Here is a 22,264-nt window from a genome sequence, read left to right on the forward strand (position 1 = left end):
CAAAAGATGAGGTTGATATTGAGAGATGAGGTTGATATTGAGAGATGAGGTTGATATTGAGAGATGAGGTTGATGTTGAGAGATGAGGTTGATATCAAGAGATGAAGGAGATTAATGCAGGGTCGTAACATTATGAGTTGGGATTATGGTTCGTTGTTTAGCTAGCTAGCTACACTTCTAAACAAAAGACTATGCCCGTAACCATTTCAATAGAATGTTCATGATATCACTGCGACAACTGTTGATAGACGGAGATGGTAAATTCGCTCTGGCTATCTACTCTTTCAGAGCACTCTCTTCTGATTGTGCCATAATAACAGAATTAATTTACGAACGCTCAACACCCGTTGAATATGGCCAGTGTCAGTAAACGTTGGCAAAAAAAAGCGTAATTAAATTGTTGCCAGCAGCACAGTTACAGTCACCTACTTTCTGGATAACATGAAAACAGCCTAACCAGCTCTGCTACGGTGAGTAAAATGGTCAGAGTGGTCTCATTTGTGTCTGGACATAGCTAGCAAGCTACCCAACGTTAGCCAGTTAGCTTGGGTGCTTGATTGCTGTTGTTAGATCAGAATGCTCGGATCAACCCTACTCCTTGGCCAGAGTGTCCAGTGTGCACTCTGAACGCTCTGAGATGGAAACGCTCTGAATTTATGAACCGGTCAATCTGACAATGCTCTGAGCGCACTCTGGCACTCCAGATTTCATTTATGAACGCAAGCGTAGTATAAACCAGCCTTTAATCTTGACATTTTTGGTTGTTCAGTACATGGCCTCACATGTGAATCCTCAAAGAGATGGGTGGGGCTAAGGCTTAAGAGGGTGTGAACGATGCTGAATGGGTGCAGACAAAGAAGAGCTCTCCAGTAGGTGTACCAAAACATTCAAGGGCCATTTTCTCAAACGTGATGTTACAAGTCTTTTAACTTTCAAAGCAGAATTACTTTCCCATTGTTCCTCAACTGTAGTGTATTATATACAGTTTTCTAGCTCTGAGTCTCTACTTTAAAACATTTTTAAACACTATTTAAAATGTTGCTACATAAGACTGAATCGAGCCAGGCTGTCACATTTAGGATGTGGCACGATGTATCCCCTTCAGTATTCATCCCCTATGTCAACCGATGATAACCCCATAACATTTTCGGTGGGCATATTCCCTTTCAATGGCAGTGCCTTGTGGTCTGTTGTTGATCATCCTAGGTGTGAAACTCAACTAACACCTGAACAGCAACACACCCCAGAGTAGTATTCATGTAGAATTCCAACACACAAGACGAAATGTATGAACTCACAGCCCAACCACACAAGACTCAACCCCAGACCACTTCCTGATCCTCTGTGCTTGTTTTTGGTGCAGCACGGCCCCACAGTCAGTGCAGATGTAGTGTTGATTAAGTTTTAGTCTGACTGTTCTCTACGTTTCTCCATCGCCTGCTACTCTGTGTGCTCAGGATAAAAGACCAAAATGTCATGTTTTTCCCTCTCTGGTTTTGCCCAGACAGGCCTGCTGAGTTCAGCTCCCTGTCACCTTATTTGATCTGCTCTGTTCTGCTCTATTCTGCCCTGTTCTGTTTTGCCTTATTCTGCCCTGTTCTGCTCTGTTCTGCGCTGTTCTGCCCTGTTCTGCTCGGTTCTGTTCTGCTCTGTTCTGCCCTGTTCTTTTCTGCCCTGTTCGACTCTGTTCTGTTGTAATGTGTTCTGCTCTGTTCTACTCTGCTCTGCCCTATTCTGCCCTGTTCTGCTCTGTTCTGCCCTGTTCTGTTCTGTTCTACTCTATTCTGTTCTGTTGTAATGTGTTCTGTTCTACTCTGCTCTGTTCTGCCCTGTTCTGTTCTACTCTATTCTGTTCTGTTCTGTTGTAATGTGTTCTGTTCTACTCTGCTCTGCTCTGTTCTGCTCTGTTGTGTTCGGCTCTGTTTTACCCTTTTCTAATGTGTTCTACTCTGTTCTGCCCTGTTCTACTCTGTTATGTTCTGCTCTGTTCTGCAAGGTCTAAGCTGGTGTCGCTCAGAGACCGTGGCAGATTACTCTTGACTCCCAATTTCAAAGCCATGCAATTTATATTTCTGCAGTTGCTGATTCTCCGTGATTGATGAGGACGTTGATTGTGACCTGATTAATGTTGCTTATGCACTTTCACATCTATCCCCACTTAGTAATTGTTAGATTAAGGATAGGATAAGACTATTATTATCATGTATAGTCTTATGAATACATTTTAGGTACCTAACCTGTTTGTCATTTAGAAAACCAATAGCAGAGCAGTGTGTTTTTCTCTGAGTGCAGAATGCTCTCATCTCTCCTCTAAAGTGAATAATTGCTCTTTCAGAACGCTGTCTGGTTTGTTGTGTACTCACTGAGAATGCGGTTGCTATGGCGCTGTTTTTCATTTCAACCACTTGGCCTTCATGTTCGCCTATTGATAAAAAGACAGAGAGGTGTTTATGAACAGTAAATCTATTTTCTTAGAAAACGGACGTGAAATTAAGGGTTGGACTGAGCAAAGAGCAAAGGTGGCTAGACTTCAGAGAGAAAGAAGCCAATTTGTGCCCTCAGAGAAATGTCCAACAGGGAGAGAACAGGCATGTCACTCAACAGTTCTCAATGTAACTACATTAAAGTGACTCATGAATACCCCAATTAACTATGTCTACGTCCCAAATGGCACCCTATTCTCTATATAGTGCACTACTTTTGACCAGGGCCCATACTACAGTTGAAGTCAGAAGTTTACATACACCTTAGCCAAATACTGGCAGTTCTTCACAATTCCTGACATTTAATCCTAGTAAAATTCCCTGTCTTAAGTCAGTTAGGATCACCACTTTATTTTAAGAATATGAAATGTCAGAATAATAGTAGAGAAAATGATTTATTTCAGCTTTTATTTCTTTCATCACATTCCCAGTAGGTCAGAAGTTTACATACACTCAATAAGTATTCGGTAGCGTTGCCTTTAAATTGTTTAACTTGAGTCAAACGTTTCGGGTAGCCTCCCACAAGCTTCCCACAATAAGTTGGGTGAATTCTGGCCTATTCCTTCTGACAGAGCTGGTGAAACTGAGTCAGGTTTGTAGGCCTCCTTTCTTGCACACACTTTTTCAGTTCTGCCCATAACATTTCTATAGGATTGAGGTCAGGGCTTTGTGATGGCCACTCCAATACCTTGACTTTGTTGTCCTTAAGCCATTTTGCCACAACTTTGGAAGTATGCTTGGGGTCATTGTCCATTTGGAAGACCCATTTGCAACCAAGCTTTAACTTCCTGACTGATGTTTGAGATGTTTCTTCAATATATCCACATAATGTTCCTTCCTCATGATGCCATCTATTTTGTGAAGTGCACCAGTCCCTCCTGCAGCAAAGCACCCCCACAACATGATGCTGCCACCCCCGTGCTTCACGGTTGGGATGGTGTTCCCCCTTTTTCCTCCAAACATAACGATGGTCACTATGGCCAAACAGTTCTATTTTTGTTTCATCAGACCAGAGGACATTTCTTCAAAAAGTACGATCTTTGTCCCCATGTGCAGTTGCAAACCGTAGTCTGGCTTTTTTATGGCGGTTTGGAGCAGTGGCTTATTCCTTGCTGAGCGGCCTTTCAGGTTATGTCGATATAGGACTTGTTTTACTGTGGATATAGATATTTTTGTACCTGTTTCCTCCAGCATCATCACAAGGTCCTTTGCTGTTGTTCTGGGATTGATTTGCACTTTTCTCACCAAAGTACGTTCATCTCTCGGAGACAGAACGCGCCTCCTTCCTGAGCGGTATGACGGCTGCGTGGTCCCATGGTGTTTATACTTGCGTACTATTGTTTGTACAGATGAACGTGGTACCTTCAGGCGTTTGGAAATTTCTCCCAAGGATGAACCAGACTTGTGGAGGTCTACAATTTTTTTTCTGAGGTCTTGGCTGATTTCTTTTGATTTTCCCATGATGTCAAGCAAAGAGGTACTGCGTTTGAAGGTAGGCCTTGAAATACATCCACAGGTACACCTCCAATTGACTCAAATTATCTCAATTAGCCTATCAGAAGCTTCTAAAGCCGTGACATTATTTTCTGGAATTTTCCAAGCTGTTTGAAGGCACAGTCAACTTAGTGTATGTAAACTTTTGACCCACTCATGTGTCTGAATAGTAACACAACCACAAAGGCACAATGTTCAAGTCAACCATAATGAGCGTCGGGCAGTTGTAGGTTACATCCTGGATGTCGATAAATGGTGATTCAATATGTTGTTAGAATCGTCAGGAAAGTAACAGAAAATGACGGGGGAGATGTTTTGTGGTCGGAGGCGATAGGACGGCTACCCGTTCATCAGCGGGGTCTGTTTTGTACTTGACATGCATCTGAAAGGCATTAACAACACTCTGAATCAGAATGACAGTTGAAAAATAATAACATCATGACAGTCTTGTAGGATTGGGGCGATTTCTACTGGCTTTCTGCTAAAGGATTGGCCCACTTCATTTCAAACATACTAATGGTTTGATCATGACTCATCACAATCCATTTCCTCTGGTATTCATGTCCATGCTTGTCTCACCTCTTTGTTAATGTTGTTTTTCTTGCAGTACACTAACCCAGTGTGTGTGTGTGTGTCTCAGCTCTAGCCACTGTCGAGGACTTCCAGATCCGGCCCCATGCCTTGTATGTGCACTCCTACAAGGCCCCGGCCTTCTGTGATGACTGTGGGGAGATGCTGTGGGGCCTGGTCCGACAGGGACTCAAATGTGAAGGTATGTTTGGAACCTGCCCCAGTGCCCCCTCAGCCCAGAGCTACTGATCCCAGTCACGTCACTCTTGACCTAGGCTTCACCTCAAATCAAACTCCTGGCTCACATAGGCCCGAATCAAAGCCTGGGGAACTGTATAGAAGAATATCTTGATTGACGGTGTAGCTCCCTGCTTTCAAGTCCTGATCAGAACAGCCTTTGAGTGCTTCTCATTGTAGTGATGCCAAGCAGTGGATGAGCTCTCATAGTGCTTTGTGGAGCGGGATGATTGTCAGAGGAGACAGTTGAAGTTTTCATCATATGTAACCTGATAGAAGACTAAAACAGCACTGAACATTCACCTGGCTACAGGTCATTCACATGACCTACACTAACACTATAACTCAGAGAGAGAGAGAGAGACAGACAGAGAGAGAGAGAGACAGACAGACAGAGAGAGAGAGAGAGAGAGAGAGCACGCGCGAGAGGGAGAGGGAGAGTGAGAGAGAGGGAGAGAGTGAGGGAGAGGGAGAGAGAGAGAGAGGGGGAGGGAGAGAGAGAGAGAGAGGGAGAGAGTGAGAGAGAGGGAGAGAGTGAGGGAGAGGGAGAGAGAGAGAGCGAGAGAGGGGGAGCGAGAGAGGGGGAGCGAGTGAGAGAGAGAGAGAGAGAGAGAGAGGGAGGAAGAGAGAGGGAGAGAGCGAGAGAGGGGGAGGGAGAGAAAGAGAGAGAGAGAGAGAGAGAGAGAGAGAGAGAGGGAGACATGCATGTATGGTTTCTAAGTACTGTGCCTCCTCTATAGGATGTGGACTGAACTACCACAAGCGCTGCGCCTTTAAGATCCCTAACAACTGCAGCGGGGTGAGAAAGAGACGGCTGTCCAACGTGTCCCTGCCTGGAGCCGTGCTGTCCGTCCCCCGCCCAGCCCCCATCGAACATGTCCCTGTTTCCCAGGAAGAGGTAGGGGGACACTCTCTGTCCTTGTCCCAAATAGGACTCTGTTCCCTATTTAGTGCCCATAGGGCACTGGTCAAAAGCAGTGCACTATGTAGTGAGTAGGGTGCCATTTCAGACAAAGCTCTCTGTGCTGTTGTTAATGCTGCTCCACTTTACATGACTGCTTGTTGTACTACTGTGTACAGCTTCCATTTCTTCAACACACACACACACACACACACACACACACACGCACACACACATGCACGCAAACACACACACACACACACACACACGCACACACACATGCACGCAAACACACACACACACACACACACACACACACACACACACACACACACACACACACACACACACACACACACGCACACACCCATGCACGCAAACACACACACGTGAACGAACACACACATACACACACGCACACACGCACACATACATTCCGTATGCAGACAGGCACTCAGTCAGGCTGGCCAATTAGTGGTTGGGAGCCTAAAGAGAGTGTTTATGTCAAAACGCTGTGTATACATACCAAAACCCAGGAACCATTTTACTGAAGAAACAAGGCTCTTCATAGTAATCACTTTCATAAAGTCATTTCAATCCCTCCTCATGCAGTATTGTACCGTCTAAACAAACAAAGGATTATTTGTAATATTATTAACTTAATCCACTTCTTACTCATTCAATATATAACGTTATATATTGAATAATATAATGCTAAAAACAAATACTCTTGATTATTTTCCTTCCCACGCAATTCGAGTCTCAAAATATTTATGTAATGTGCACTTTTCGTTCTGGTCAGTTAAGTTGATGTGATGTTTAAAATGACCACCAAGATGTGAAATAGCTTTTTAACAAATGTGCCTACAGGGTTGGGGAAGCTAAAAGTAGAGTGTAGTTCCAGTAGTTAGCTACACCACCACATGTCAAAAAGTAATGAAGTACTGAAAACACTACCAAGATCTGAATTTAGTTCAACTACCACCAAGCTACTGCAAAATCTAATTAAATTACTAGTCAAAATACATTTAGTTCACTACTCCCCAACACTGTGTACCTAGCTATGTATGAACTTGTGATTAAACAATTATTACCAATAAGATACGGTAAAGGTGATAGAGCATGGCTGACTCTGCTCTGCTGCCTCCCAGTCAAGGCTGATGAAACAAAGCCTTTTCATAAGCTCTGTTCATCGTCGCCCAATGAAATCTCTTCCTTTTTGTTTTACACCGGCTACTTCTCTCCTGCCTGTGTGTCCAGTACCTTTCTAAAGAAGTGGTGACTGAAAATACTTTACAATAAAATCTGTGTGAGATGTTATTCAGAACATTACAGTCTGTAGAGATGATACAACATAAAATACACAGTATAGTAATGTCTGGAATGATTTTCCTATTTTTTAACAAATTTTCTCTTTCTCTTGTGCTATCTGTTATCTTTTCCTTCCCTTTCCCCGTTGTGCTACCTCCCCCTATCCCCTACCCTCTCTCTTCTCTCTCTCGGTCTGTCTCTCCTCTCCTCTTCTCTTCTTTCTCTGTCTCTCTCTCTCTCTCTCTCTCTCTCTCTCTCTCTCTCTCTCTCTCTCTCTCTCTCCTCTCTCTCTCTCTCTCTCTCTCTCTCTCTCTCTCTCTCTCTCTCTCTCTCTCTCTCTCTCTCTCTCTCTCTCTCTCTCTCTCTCTCTCTCTCTCTCATTCCCTCAGCAGCGCCCTCTCCAGGGGGCAGGGAAGGGTAACAGCCTGTTGAGCGGCAGGCCTATCTGGATGGAGAAGATGGTGCTGGGAAGGGTCAAGGTGCCTCACACCTTCTCAGTGCACACCTATACCAGACCAACCATCTGCCAGTTCTGTAAACGCCTGCTGAAAGGCCTGTTCCGCCAGGGCATGCAGTGCAAAGGTGAGGCACTCTAAACACTGGAATGATGTTGTGTAGATAGAGGGATCCTGAGTGGCACAGCGGTCTAAGGCACTGCATCGCAGTGCTAGAGGTGTCACTACAGACCCGGGTTCGATCCCGGGCTGTATCACAACCGGCTGTGATTGGGAGTCCCATAGGGCGGCACACAATTGGCCCAGCATTGTCTGGGTTACAGGAGGGTTTGGCCGTCATTGTAAATAAGAATTTGATCTTAACTGACTCAACTAGTTAAAGGTTCAATAAAATATATGATCTAATTCAAATGATTAACAGTAGATGTAAGATCTTAATGTGACTAGATGTGCATAGATATGTCCATATGGCATCTTCGTACAGTCGGTTGAGTGAACGTGATGTTGAATGTTCATGTTTTCAGATTGTAAATTTAACTGCCATAAGAGATGTGCAGCCAAGATACCAAGAGACTGCCTTGGTGAGGTTTCCTTTAATGGAGGTAAGTTTGTCTCAAGTATATAGCTACCTAAAATTGCCTCCATAACTTGTCCCCACTATTTAGTCAAAAGCATTTCTGCCCCCAGTGTATTGAATGTATTGATGGATATGTGGAAGAATGCCTCCCCCATGTAGTAAGTAGTTAGCCAGGTCCCATATGCTATGTACTGTAGCCAACTCTTCACATGTACAGTTCATACAGTAGGATACCAGGCTAGTAAGCAGTACATACCTTTACCACATGTACAGTTTATACAGTAGGATACCAGGCTAGTAAGCAGTACATACCTTTACCACATGTACAGTTCATACAGTAGGATACCAGGCTAGTAAGCAGTACATACCTTTACCACATGTACAGTTCATACAGTAGCATACCAGGCTAGTAAGCAGTACATACCTTTACCACATGTACAGTTCATACAGTAGGATACCAGGCTAGTAAGCAGTACATACCTTTACCACATGTACAGTTCATACAGTAGGATACCAGGCTAGTAAGCAGTACATACCTTTACCACATGTACAGTTCATACAGTAGGATACCAGGCTAGTAAGCAGTACATACCTTTACCACATGTACAGTTCATACAGTAGGGACCCAGGCTAGTAAGCAGTACATACCTTTACCACATGTACAGTTCATACAGTAGGGACCCAGGCTAGTAAGCAGTACATACCTTTACCACATGAGGACCACAGTGGAAATAAGTGTATTTAATGTGTCATCCTCTGGGATTTGTTGTACTTAATTGTTTCAAATCAATCAATCCATTCATGAATCAATATCCTACTGTGTCTCCTGCCTCAGAACCGGCCAGTCCTGGCCCCGACTCTGAGACCACCATGGAGGTGGACAACAGTGATGTGAACAGTGAGGGCAGCCAGAGCATGGAAGACTCGGAGGAGCCCTCCACCCCAGACGATAAGTTCTACATTGAAGGGCCCTGTCTGGATGGGGACAAGGACGAGGACACAGTGAAGGCTATCAGGTACTTACTTAGGGCCATATTCAATCTGTATCACTGAAGTGTTACAGATTGTGCAATAGAAACTTAAAGGTAATTTCCGGTTGAGCCGACATATGCAGCATTTACCATGAATGCATTCTCTGCTAACGCAGGAACATTGCCTTTAAATTTCAATCGCGCTGTAAAGCTGAACTTCTGCGATACAGATTGAATAGAGCCCTTAGTCCTCTTCTCCCCGGGTGGGACATAAAGCTGTAACATTCTTCTGGCACTAGAGTTGGTCTTTGGCTACATTTATGTCATGTCCCGTGAGAGTCTCATCTCTCCCAACTCAGCCACCACAGGCTATCACTGGACTGGAATGAATATGATGTTTAATGAAATGAATAGGTATAATGTGTGCAGATGCGTTCAATTGTGGAGTTCCTTGTGTTCTGTTGCGTTTCGTATATGAAATTAGTTTGTGAGTTTGTTGTTACATCACATAAGCTTTATAAATGTATGCCAATGATTTGGCAATTGGCATTACCCACCGGGCAAAAATGGGTAGAACCAACGTTGTTTCCACGTCATTTCAACCCCTTCAAAAAAGTGAATCAATGTGGACAACTGGAGTTGCAAAAAGTCATCAACTTAAGGACATTTCCTGTTTTTTTTAACAAACTTTTAACCTAAATCCAATGACATGGTGACATGTCTCAACCAAATGTAAATCAAAACTGATGTCTGTGCCCAGTGGGTAAGCATACATTTGTTCATACGTGCTCTTGTCATTTTGTGTAGCCCCATGACAAGCAGTTTCATCCCCCTAATGCGGGTGGTTCAGTCCATAAAACAAACCAAGCGGAAGAGCACAACCATGGTTCGGGAGGGATGGATGGTCCACTACACCAGCCGAGACAACCTGGTAAGAAACCTCTTGGATCATCAAAAAAAAAAGAGAGAGAGCGAGCGAGAGAGAGTCAATAGTATTTTTCAGAGATGCTATTTGAGGTTTTGATGATAATTCACTGCTGTGATCTGTTTTTGTTTTCAGAGGAAGAGGCATTACTGGAGGCTGGACAGCAAGTGTCTGACCCTGCTGCAGAACGAAACAGGAACCAAGTATTACAAGGTACAAGACCGGTCATCACATCTCTTATTAGACGTCTCTGTCCAATTATAGAAGTTACACAGACAACAAAAAGACATTGACAGGTCAAAAGTGACAGGTCTAAAGTGTAGTGTGAAGCTTGGAGACAAGCTAGAAAAGGTCCTGTCATTCCAGTTATTGCTTTCTATTTATGTAGTGAACATTTTAGTAACGCTTGTGGTGTTATTTGAAGAAAGTAAGGTGTTGCCCTCATCCTCCCACAGACAGACAGGCAAGGCTGTCTTTTCCCTCTCTATTCTCTCCTCCTTTCATGTTCTTTTTGCCTGAGAGAGAGACAGAGAGAGAGAGAGAGAGAGAGAGAGAGAGAGAGAGAGAGGAGAGAGAGAGACAGAGAGAGAGAGAGAGAGAGAGACAGAGTAGAGAGAGAGAGAGAGAGAGAGAGACAGAGAGAGACAGAGTAGAGAGAGAGAGAGACAGAGTAGAGAGAGAGACAGAGTAGAGAGAGAGAGAGAGAGAGCCCTGTGGCTGAATCTCTGAGCATGCTCCTCCTGTGGCAGACCGACCGTCAGTGCCAGGACTGGACTGGGGGGCTTCCCTGTGGTGTCTCTGGCCGTTCCTCCCTCCCTGCCTGCCTGGCAGGCTGCCAGCATGCCTCGTGCCCAGAACGGGGAGGCACGTCCTGCCTTTTAATCAGGGGAGCGCTTTGCTTCCCCCCTGACCCGGCGGAGCACCCTGTCATGTGGCACGCTCGGCAAACCACAAGCAGTTAATCTTATACTGGCGACAGAGGCCCGGATGGGTGCAGCAGACTGGGCTGACTGAGAGACGATTGGCTGGCCAGCAATTCTCTCTCTCTCTCTCTCTCTCTCTCTCTCTCTTTTTCTCTTTCTCTCTCTCTCCTTGTGGGTGTGTTGGTTCGCTCGGCTACAGCAGCGGAATGTTAAAATGGACTTGAAAAGCCCCACACACTTCATTCCTCAAAGGCTGCCAGAGAGTGAGGAGAAGAGAGTAAAGACCATAGCTGAGAAGAGGAGAGAGGGGACCTGGTAGAGCTGAGAGTGTAGTTATTCCTGGGACAGTTAGACGTTAGGACGCTATAGGTGTACTTTTTAGCAGCTGATTGGAGTACCTCAGCCTCACGGGTCGTTTGATTGGCTGACAATCCATTGTGAACTTTGGTGACCTTTGACCCTGCTCCTTTGACTCCGTCCTCAGGAGATCCCCCTGTCAGAGATCCTGCAGGTGGAGCAGGCGCAGGACTTCCACAGCCTGGCCCAGGGCAGCAACCCTCACTGCTTCGAGATCATCACCGCCACTATGGTCTACTACGTGGGGGAGAATAACAGTGGTCACTTCCATAACCCTACCCTGGCTGCCACGGGTGTGGGGCTGGAGGTGGCCCAGGGCTGGGAGAAGGCCATCCGGCAGGCCCTGATGCCCGTCACTCCGCAACCCAGTGTCGGCACTGGCCCCGGACAGGGCAAGGATCACAGTGAGTAGAATAGTACCCTGGCCTGCTGCTAATGTGATTGAGGATCTGCTGAGGAGATCAGGAAAATGTAATGTCACACAATTTGTATGTTTTTATGGCCGTGTGTGTGCGCGCAGCTGTGACCTCCCGCTGCCTGCTCAAAGTGTATTACTGGAAAATTAAATGGTGGCATTTTAAGACGATTTAAGAGATTTTAGGGGATTTTCAAGCTTTTTTTGATTTCTCTCTGGCTGTGATTAGTGATAGAAAAATTCCTCCCGTCATTTAATTAATGGAGAGTGATATAACATCATTAAACTCAAACAATCTGTAGTCACACAAAGGAGTATAACGCCAGTGAGCGATGTTTGGTTATTTGATGGTTAACTACTGTCACACAAAGAACGCGTCTCACATGCTCAAACTAGTTGCTTATTTACTGCAAGACCAATTAAAAAGAAGAAGGCCGTATTGGTCGAGGTCTTTGGGTTCAGTTTGCATCGAGATTGTTTGCATCCCAAATGGCACCTATTCCTTATGTAATGATTATTGTCAAAAGTAGTGAACTACATAGCCATTTGGGATACAGACTTTGTTCCACTGGCCTGTGCATACAATACAGGCAGTATTATATACTGCTAAAAAAAAATAAAGGGAACACTTAAACAACACATCCTAGATCTGAATGAAATAAATAATCTTATTAAATACATTTTTCTTTACATAGTTGAATGTGCTGACAACAAAATCACACAAAAATAATCAATGAAAATCCAATTTATCAACCCATGGAGGTCTGGATTTGGAGTCACACTCAAAATTAAAGTGGAAAACCACACTACAGGCTGATCCAACTTTGATGTAATGTCCTTAAAACAAGTCAAAATGAGGCTCAGTAGTGTGTGTGGCCTCCACGTGCCTGTATGACCTCCCTACAGCGCCTGGGCATGCTCCTGATGAGGTGGCGGATGGTCTCCTGAGGGATCTCCTCCTAGACCTGGACTAAAGCATCTGCCAACTCCTGGACAGTCTGTGGTGCAACGTGGCGTTGGTAGATGGAGCGAGACATGATGTTCCAGATGTGCTCAATTGGATTCAGGTCTGGGGAACGGGCGGGCCAGTCCATAGCATCAATGCCTTCCTCTTGCAGGAACTGCTGACACACTCCAGCCACATGAGGTCTAGCATTGTCTTGCATTAGGAGGAACCCAGGGCCAACCGCACCAGCATATGGTCTCACAAGGGGTCTGAGGATCTCATCTGGGTACCTAATGGCAGTCAGGCTACCTCTGGCGAGCACATGGAGGGCTGTGCGGCCCCCCAAAGAAATGCCACCCCACACCATGACTGACCCACCGCCAAACCGGTCATGCTGGAGGATGTTGCAGGCAGCAGAACGTTCTCCACGGCGTCTCCAGACTCTGTCACGTCTGTCACATGTGCTCAGTGTGAACCTGCTTTCATCTGTGAAGAGCACAGGGCGCCAGTGGCGAATTTGCCAATCTTGGTGTTGTCTGGCAAATGCCAAACGTCCTGCACGGTGTTGGGCTGTAAGCACAACCCCCACCTGTGGATGTCGGGCCCTCATACCACCCTCATGGAGTCTGTTTCTGATCGTTTGAGCAGACACATGCACATTTGTGGCCTGCTGGAGGTCATTTTGCAGGGCTCTGGCAGTGCTTCTCCTGCTCCTCCTTGCACGATGGCTGAGGTAGCGGTCCTGCTGCTGGGTTGTTGCCCTCCTACGGCCTCCTCCACATCTCCTGGTGTACTGGCCTGTCTCCTGGTAGCGCCTCCATGCTCTGGACACTGCGCTGACAGACACAGCAAACCTTCTTGCCACAGCTCGCATTGATGTGCCATCCTGGATGAGCTGCACTACCTGAGCCACTTGTGTGGGTTTTAGACTCCGTCTCATGCTACCACTAGAGTGAAAGCACCGCCAGCATTTAAAAGTGACCAAAACATCAGCCAGGAAGCATAGGAACTGAGAAGTGGTCTGTGGTCCCCACCTGCAGAACCACTCCTTTATTGGGGGTGTCTTGCTAATTGCCTATAATTTCCACCTGTTGTCTATTCCATTTGCACAACAGCATGTGAAATGTATTGTCAATCAGTGTTGCTTCCTAAGTGGACAGTTTGATTTCACAGAAGTGTGATTGACTTGGAGTTGCATTGTGTTGTTTAAGTGTTCCCTTTATTTTTTTGAGCAGTGTATATTTCTCTATGGATTGTGTTACATAAACCCAGCCTTTGGTTGACCCAGCTGATTTGCATTTGGTGGCCAACTACTGGGACAGAGTGCTGGTATAGAACACTGGATATGACCTTAACCACCATGGCTGGGCCTGGGTTCAGAATCAATGGAAACCCCAATGGAAACGTACTGAACGTACAGGCTGGGCTTTCGCCTTGCGGGTTTCTACTACTGAACAGTGGCTCTAGCCTGGTCCCAGATCTGTGTGCTCTTGCCAACTCCATTGCTGTCAAGCCATAGCATGACAACGAGTTGGCATTAAAGCACAAACAGACTGCCACTCAGGCCAGTTAGGATTTAGTTGTTATTAAAATATATATCAAAATATACTTAACTAAGAACATTACCATGTGTCCTTGGTGTGTCCTGCTTCAAATAATGCTTGATCATTTACTATTTTCGAAGCCTCGCATAATCTGTTTCTTGTCTCTTCAGAGGACATTTCTATCAGCATATCAGTGTCTAACTCACAGATCACAGAGAATGTGGTAAGTGTCTATCCAATACAGCATATTAGCTGTGTATAGCTACAGCTCCACAAGCTTTCCTGATAACTAAGGAATTTAGGGATATAAAAAATATTAGATATCTGCAAAATGTTAGATGGATGTCCGTTTAGTGAAATAAAGTGCATTCGGAAAGTATTCAAATACCTTGACTTTTTCCACATTTTGTTACCTGACAGCCTTATTCTAAAATGGATTAAATACATGTTTTTCCTCATCAATCTACATACAATACCGCATAATGACAAAGCGAAAACAGGTTTTTAGAAATGTTAGCAATTTTATAAAACATTTAAAACAGAAATACCTTATTTACATAAGTATTCAGACCCTTTGCTATGAGACTTGAAATTGTGCCCAGGTGCATCCTGTTTCCATTATTCATCCTTGAGATGTTTCTACAACTTGATTGGCGTCCACCTGTGGTAAATTCAATTGATTGGATATGATTTGGAAAGGCACACACCTGTCTAAATAAGGTCCCACAGTTGACAGTGCATGTCAGAGCAAAAACCAAGCCATGAGGTCGAAGGTATTGTCCGTAGAGCTCCGAGACAGGATTGTGTCGAGGCACAGATCTGGGGAAAGGTATCAAAAAATGTTTGCAGCATTGAAGGTCCTCAAGAACACAGTGGCCCCCATCATTCTTAAATGGAAGAAGTTTGGAACCACCAAGACTCTTCCTAGAGCTGGCCGCAAGGACCAACTGAGCAATCGGGGGAGAAGTGCCTTGGTCAGGGAGGTGACCAAGGACACAATGGTCACTCTGACAGAGCTCCAGAGTTCCTCTGTGGAGATGGGATAACCTTCCAGAAGGACAACCATCTCTGCATCACTCCACCAATCAGGCCTTTATGGTAGAGTGGCCAGACGGAAGCCACTCCTCAGTAAAAGGCACACGACAGCCTGCTTGGAACTGGCCAAAAGGCACCTAAAGGATTCTCAGACCATGAGAAACAAGATTCTCTAGTCTGATGAAACCAAGATTGAACTCTTTGGCCTGAATGCCAAGTGTCACGTCTGGAGGAAACCTGGCATCATCCCTACGGTGAAGCATGGTGGTGGCAGCATCATGCTGTGGGGAGGTTTCTCAGCGGCAGGTACTGGGAGACTAGTCAGGATTGAATGAAAGATGAACAGAGCAAAGTACAGAGAGATCCTTGATGAAAACCTGCTCCAGAGCGCTCAGGACCTCAGACTGGGGCGAAGGTTCACCTTCCAACAGGACAACGCAGGAGTGGCTTCGGGACAAGTCTCTCAATGTCCTTGAGTGGTCCAGCCAGAGCGCGGACTTGAACCTGATCGAACATCTCTGGAGAGACCTGAAAATAGCTGTGCAGCGATGCTCCCCTTCCAACCTTACAGAGCTTGAGAGGATCTGCAGAGAAGAATGGGAGAAACTCCCCAAATACATGTGTGCCAAGCTTGTAGCACCATACCGAAGAAGACTCGAGGCTCTAATCGCTGACAAAGGTGCTTCCGCAAAGTACTCAGTAAAGGGTCTGAATACTTATGTAAATGTGATTGAAAAAAATATAAAAAATCTAAAAACTTGTTTTTGCTTTGTCATTACGGGGTATTGTGTGCAGATTGATGAGGGGGGGACGACGACAATTGAATCAATTTTAGAATAAGACTGAATACTTTCCGAGGACACTGTATGTCTTTTCTCTTTTTCAGGATATCAGTTCAGTCTACCAGATCTTTGCTGATGAGGTCCTTGGGTCAGGCCAGTTTGGGATTGTGTATGGAGGTAAGTCAGACTGACTCTACAGTATTTCTGTTGGCTTCATGTACATGGTGAAGTGGAGATGAAATTCAGCCCTGATGAAGGCTAAAGGGCCGAAATGGTTTGGTTTTACTTTCACCAATAACAAAGCACTTTTATCAACTTCCACTGTCCTCCCAAGAGTTCAGTTTGCTCCTCATTTCATGCACCTTGGTTGGAGAGCGAGGTAGAGGAAGTGTTCCCTTCCGTTTGGCTTCATGTACATCCATCCATCCATCCACGTTTCCTCTCTTTATAGTTTCAATCACTGGGAGGGGAAGACTACTTATTTTTCTTTCTATGTTATGCAAATCAACTTTTATTAGTAGAATTCCTTTCTCTGTTTGTTCTATAGTTCGAGACAAAGGTAGAAATACAGACAGTTCATTTGCTACAGTCTGCAGCGAGTAGCCTGTGATTTATCTTGTTCATTCTCATGTGTAGGTAAACACAGAAAGACTGGGAGAGACGTGGCCATCAAAATCATCGACAAGATGAGGTTCCCTACCAAGCAGGAGAGCCAGCTGAGGAACGAGGTGGCCATTCTCCAGGTAGATAAAAGACAGAGAAGCCTGGCTATTTTACAGCCAGTCTAGACCCTGATAGCCTGGGAATCTAAAGTAGCTACGTTTCACTATTGTTTCACTTCACAACAGTAGTGAAACATAGAGATTCGGTTTTGTGGTCTCATGCTAGATTTGTGAAAGACTCTTGTGAAGAAATGTTTGACTTTTTCAGATTTCAGAGTGAGCCTGTGGACCCTGGTACATACACATCATATCCACTATGTGGAGTGGGGTGTTAGTTGATGAAAACAAACCCTGTGTACGTGTCCGTGTCCTTGTTTCTGAAAGAAAATTATTTTTTTTGTCCATTAAAATAACATCAAATTGATCAGAAATACAGTGTAGACATTGTTAATGTTGTGAATGACTATTGGAAACTGGAAACTGCAGATTTTTTATGGAATATCTACATAGGTGTACAGAGGCCCATTATCAGCAACCATCACTCCTGTGTTCCAATGGCATATTGTGCTAGCTAATCCAAGTTTATCATTTTAAAAGGCTAATTGATCATTAGAAAACCCTTTTGCAATTATGTTAGCACAGCTGAAAACTGTTGTGCTGATTAAAGAAGCAAAAAAACTGGCCTTCTTTAGACTAGTTGAGTGTCTGGAGCGTCAGCATTTGTGGGTTCGATTACAGGCTCAAAATGGCCAGAAACAAAGAACTTTCTTCTGAAACTCGTCAGACTATTCTTGTTCTGAGAAATGAAGGCAATTCCAAGCGAGAAATTGCCAAGAAACTGAAGATCTTGTACAACGCTGTGTACTACTCCCTTCACAGAACAGCGCAAATTGGCTCCAACCAGAATAAAAAGAGGAGTGGGAGGCCCCGGTGCACAACTAAGCAAGAGGACAAGTACATTAGAGTGTCTAGTTTGAGAAACAGACGCCTCACAAGTCCTCAACTGGAAGCTTCATTAAATAGTACCCACAAAACACCAGTCTCAACTTCAACAGTGAAGTGGCGACTCCGGGATGCTGGCCTTCTAGGCAGAGTTCCCCTGTCCAGTGTCTGTGTTTTTTTGCCCATCTTAATATTTTATTTTTATTGGCCAGTCTGAGATATGGCTTTTTCTTTGCAACTCTGCCTAGAAGGCCAGCATCCCGTAGTCGCCTCTTCACTGTTGACGTTGAGACTGGTGTAACCCTAACCCTAGTCTCCCATCCCCACAGCATGATGCTGCCACCACCGTGCTTCACCGTATGGATGGTGCCAGGTTTCCTCCAGACGTGACACTTGGCATTCAGGCCAAAGAGTTCAATCTGGGTTTCATCAGACCAGAGAATCTTGTTTCTCATGGTCTGAGAGTCTATAGGTGCCTTTTGGCAAACTCCAAGCGGGCTGTCATGTGCCTTTTACTGAGGAGTGGTTTCCGTCTGGCCACTCTACCATTAAGGCCTGATTGGTGGAGTTCTGCAGAGATGGTTGTCCTTCTGGAAGCTTCTCTCATCTCCACAGAGGAACCCTAGAGCTCTATCAAACATTAAGGACACCTTCTTAATATTGAGTTGCACTCCCCTTTTTGCCCTCAGAACAGCCTCAATTTGTCGGGGAATAGACTCTACACAGTGTCGAAAGTGTTCCACAGGGATGCTGGTCCATGCTGACTCTAATACTTTCCACAGTTGTGTCAAGTTGGCTGGATGTCCTTTGGTTGGTGGACCATTCTTGATACACATGAAAAACCTAGCAGCGTTGCAGTTCTTGACACAAACCGGTGCTCCTTAACACCTACTACCATACCCCGTTCAAAGGCACTGAAATCTTTTGTCTTGCCCATTCACCCTCTGAATGGCACACGTACACAATCCATGTCTCAATTGTCTCAAGGCTTAAAGATCATTCTTTAACCGGTCTCCTCCCCTTCATCTACAATGATTGAAGTGGTGACATCAATAAGGGATCATAGTTTTCACCTGGATTCACTTGGTCAGTCTATGTCATGGAAAGAGCAGGTGTTCCTAATGTTTTCTGCACTCAGTGTGTGTGTGTGTGTGTATATATATATATATATATTGCTCAAAAAAATAAAGGGAACACTTAAACAACACATCCTAGATCTGAATGAAAGAAATAATCTTATTAAATACTTTTTTCTTTACATAGTTGAATGTGCTGACAACAAAATCACACAAAAATAATCAATGGAAATCCAATTTATCAACCCATGGAGGTCTGGATTTGGAGTCACACTCAAAATTAAAGTGGAAAACCACACTACAGGCTGATCCAACTTTGATGTAATGTCCTTAAAACAAGTCAAAATGAGGCTCAGTAGTGTGTGTGGCCTCCACGTGCCTGTATGACCTCCCTACAACGCCTGGGCATGCTCCTGATGAGGTGGCGGATGGTCTTCTGAGGGATCTCCTCCCAGACCTGGACTAAAGCATCTGCCAACTCCTGGACAGTCTGTGGTGCAACGTGGCGTTGGTGGATGGAGCGAGACATGATGTCCCAGATGTGCTCAATTGGATTCAGGTCTGGGGAACGGGCGGGCCAGTCAATAGCATCAATGACTTCCTCTTGCAGGAACTGCTGACACACTCCAGCCACATGAGGTCTAGCATTGTCTTGCATTAGGAGGAACCCAGGGCCAACCGCACCAGCATATGGTCTCACAAGGGGTCTGAGGATCTCATCTTGGTACCTAATGGCAGTCAGGCTACCTCTGGCGAGCACATAGAGGGCTGTGCGGCCCCCAAAGAAATGCCAACCCACACCATGACTGACCCACCGCCAAACCGGTCATGCTGGAGGATGTTGCAGGCAGCAGAACGTTCTCCACGGCGTCTCCATACTCTGTCACGTCTTTCAAGTGCTCAGTGTGAACCTGCTTTCATCTGTGAAGAGCACAGGGCGCCAGTGGCGAATTTGCCAATCTTGGTGTTCTCTGGCAAATGCCAAACGTCCTGCACGGTGTTGGGCTGTAAGCACAACCCCCACCTGTGGACGTCGGGCCCTCATACCACCCTCATGGAGTCTGTTTCTGACCGTTTGAGCAGACACATGCACATTTGTGGCCTGCTGGAGGTCATTTTGCAGGGCTCTGGCAGTGCTCCTCCTTGCACAAAGGCGGAGGTAGCGGTCCTGCTGCTGGGTTGTTGCCCTCCTATGACCTCCTCCACGTCTCCTGATGTACTGGCCTGTCTCCTGGTAGCGCCTCCATGCTCTAGACACTACGCTGACAGACACAGCAAACCTTCTTGCCACAGCTCGCATTGATGTGCCATCCTGGATGAGCTGCACTACCTGAGCCACTTGTGTGGGTTGTAGACTCCGTCTGATGCTACCACTAGAGTGAAAGCACCGCCAGCATTCAAAAGTGACCAAAACATCAGCCAGGAAGCATAGGAACTGAGAAGTGGTCTGTGGTCCCCACCTACAGAACCACTCCTTTATTGGGGGTGTCTTGCTAATTGCCTATAATTTCCACCTGTTGTCTATTCCATTTGCACAACAGCATGTGAAATTTATTGTCAATCAGTGTTGCTTCCTAAGTGGACAGTTTGATTTCACAGAAGTGTGATTGACTTGGAGTTACATTGTGTTGTTTAAGTGTTCCCTTTATTTTTTTGAGCAGTATATATATATATATATATATATATATATATATATATATATAAATAAATAAATAAATAAATAAATAACTGTGTGCATGCATCACTTTGCTCATCATTGAGGTCATCTGTCAGTTGAGGTCATCTGTCACCCAGCCCATAGTGTATTTGTCTCCCAGGTCTTCTCCCTCTAATTGCACATCAGGGATAAATGATCTTTTAAACATATTTAATTGAATCCCTGTCTCCCTGCCTGTCAGAACCTTCACCATCCTGGCATCGTCAACCTGGAGTGCATGTTCGAGACCCCCGAGAGGGTCTTTGTTGTCATGGAGAAGCTCCATGGAGACATGCTGGAGATGATCCTGTCCAGTGAGAAGAGCAAGCTCCCCGAGCGTCTCACCAAGTTCCTGGTCACACAGGTCACTACTCAGTACTATCTGTGATCTACCTCGTAATGACCAACATGGTAACACTTTGCATACAGTGTTTTTATTACTTTATAATTGTTCCTGTAAGTACAATGTAATAACTATTGTAATTAATCATTATTACACTGTATCTATAACAGTTACCCAAATCCTTACCCTAGGCCATTGGTTCTCAACCAGGGGTACTAGGACGCCTGGGGGTACTTGGCCAATCAACAGGGGGTACTTGGCCAATCAACAGGGGGTACTTAAGAAGACTAATGAGACCATAGGTCTACTGTTAAAATGCACATGAAGGGGTACTTCAGGGTTACTCTAGGCAGAGCAAAATTCAGTTGGTGGAACCACTGCCTTAGGAGTGCCTTTTAGAGGTAATTACACAATTACAGCCCAGCCAGTGTACAGCCACTGTAATGACAAGTACCATAGCTCAGCCAGAAGTAAGTCACCCCATGTGCTTCCTGACCCACAGATCCTAGTGGCTCTGAGGCATCTCCATTTTAAGAACATCGTCCACTGTGACCTGAAGCCTGAGAATGTGCTGCTGGCCTCCGCGGAGCCCTTCCCTCAGGTGAGTGCATGACCTGTCCACCACAACATGATGCAATGCAATACTGATTCTGTTACTATGTTCTATTTACATAAATCTGTGGTCCACCACAACAAGCTAACTGAAGTACTGACTCATTATGCTATTGCTTTATTTAACCAGGTTGTTATTGTAAAAGAGAATTTGTTATCAATCACTTATTACTTTGCTAACTAAATAATAGAAAATGGAAGTTACCTATAAGGAATGACAGCTCAGTGATGGCCTTGGTTCCAACGTGTGTTCCTATAGGTGAAGCTATGTGACTTTGGCTTCGCTCGCATCATTGGCGAGAAGTCGTTCAGGCGCTCTGTGGTCGGCACACCCGCCTACCTGGCACCCGAGGTCCTACGCAGTAAAGGTTACAACCGTTCCCTGGACATGTGGTCGGTAGGTGTGATCGTTTACGTCAGCCTCAGTGGGACCTTCCCCTTCAATGAGGACGAGGACATCAACGACCAGATCCAGAATGCTGCCTTCATGTACCCTTCCAACCCCTGGAAGGACATCTCTGGAGAGGGTAAGAGAAGTGCATGCACCCCAAATGGCACCCTATATTTTGATCAGGGCCCCCATATGTATAGTAGGGAATAGGGTGCCATTTGGGATGTTGCCTGTGTGGGTCGACCAGTAGACCATCCATCTACCTATCTCCCGATTGGTGCAGCGGTATAAGGCACTGCATCTCAGTGCAAGAGGTGTCACTACAATCCCTGGTTTGAATCCAAGCTGTATCACATCCGGCCGTCATTGGGAGTCCCATAGGGCGACGCACAATTGGCCCAGTGTTGTCCGGGTTTGGCCGGGTTTGGCCGGGTTTGGCCGGGGTAGGCCTCATTGTAAATCAGAATTAGTTGCCAAGTTAAATAAAGATAACATTTGCTGGGGTTTTAACAGTTGGTCTTCACCTCTCAGGGTGTGTCCTCTTTCAATCTCCCACCTCAGGAAAAAGAGGCCTACTGCTCTCTTTAAAATGTCTTTGGAACTGTCTTTGGAACTG

General features: G+C 45.3%; 1 protein-coding gene across 2 annotated transcripts in view; it reads left to right on the forward strand.

Annotated features, from left to right (window-relative positions):
* LOC106571242 (serine/threonine-protein kinase D3) overlaps window positions 1–22,264 on the forward strand; it is a 76,840-nt gene that overhangs the window by 51,337 nt on the left and 3,239 nt on the right. The window contains exons 4-17 of one of the 2 annotated variants that reach the window (XM_014144035.3): window positions 4,618–4,749; window positions 5,525–5,682; window positions 7,386–7,578; window positions 7,976–8,053; window positions 8,864–9,044; window positions 9,807–9,930; window positions 10,060–10,137; window positions 11,332–11,608; window positions 14,280–14,332; window positions 16,031–16,103; window positions 16,563–16,669; window positions 20,505–20,666; window positions 21,148–21,246; window positions 21,517–21,784. In XM_014144035.3, the coding sequence (XP_013999510.1) occupies window positions 4,618–4,749; window positions 5,525–5,682; window positions 7,386–7,578; window positions 7,976–8,053; window positions 8,864–9,044; window positions 9,807–9,930; window positions 10,060–10,137; window positions 11,332–11,608; window positions 14,280–14,332; window positions 16,031–16,103; window positions 16,563–16,669; window positions 20,505–20,666; window positions 21,148–21,246; window positions 21,517–21,784 (1,983 nt within the window). The remainder of the gene's footprint in view (window positions 1–4,617; window positions 4,750–5,524; window positions 5,683–7,385; window positions 7,579–7,975; window positions 8,054–8,863; window positions 9,045–9,806; window positions 9,931–10,059; window positions 10,138–11,331; window positions 11,609–14,279; window positions 14,333–16,030; window positions 16,104–16,562; window positions 16,670–20,504; window positions 20,667–21,147; window positions 21,247–21,516; window positions 21,785–22,264) is intronic. The other variant, XM_014144036.3, reaches the window with a different exon arrangement.

The sequence above is a fragment of the Salmo salar genome, chromosome 15, assembly GCF_965601325.2.
Source record: "Salmo salar chromosome 15, fSalSal1, whole genome shotgun sequence".
In the NCBI taxonomy this organism is placed as follows: Eukaryota; Metazoa; Chordata; class Actinopteri; order Salmoniformes; family Salmonidae; genus Salmo; species Salmo salar.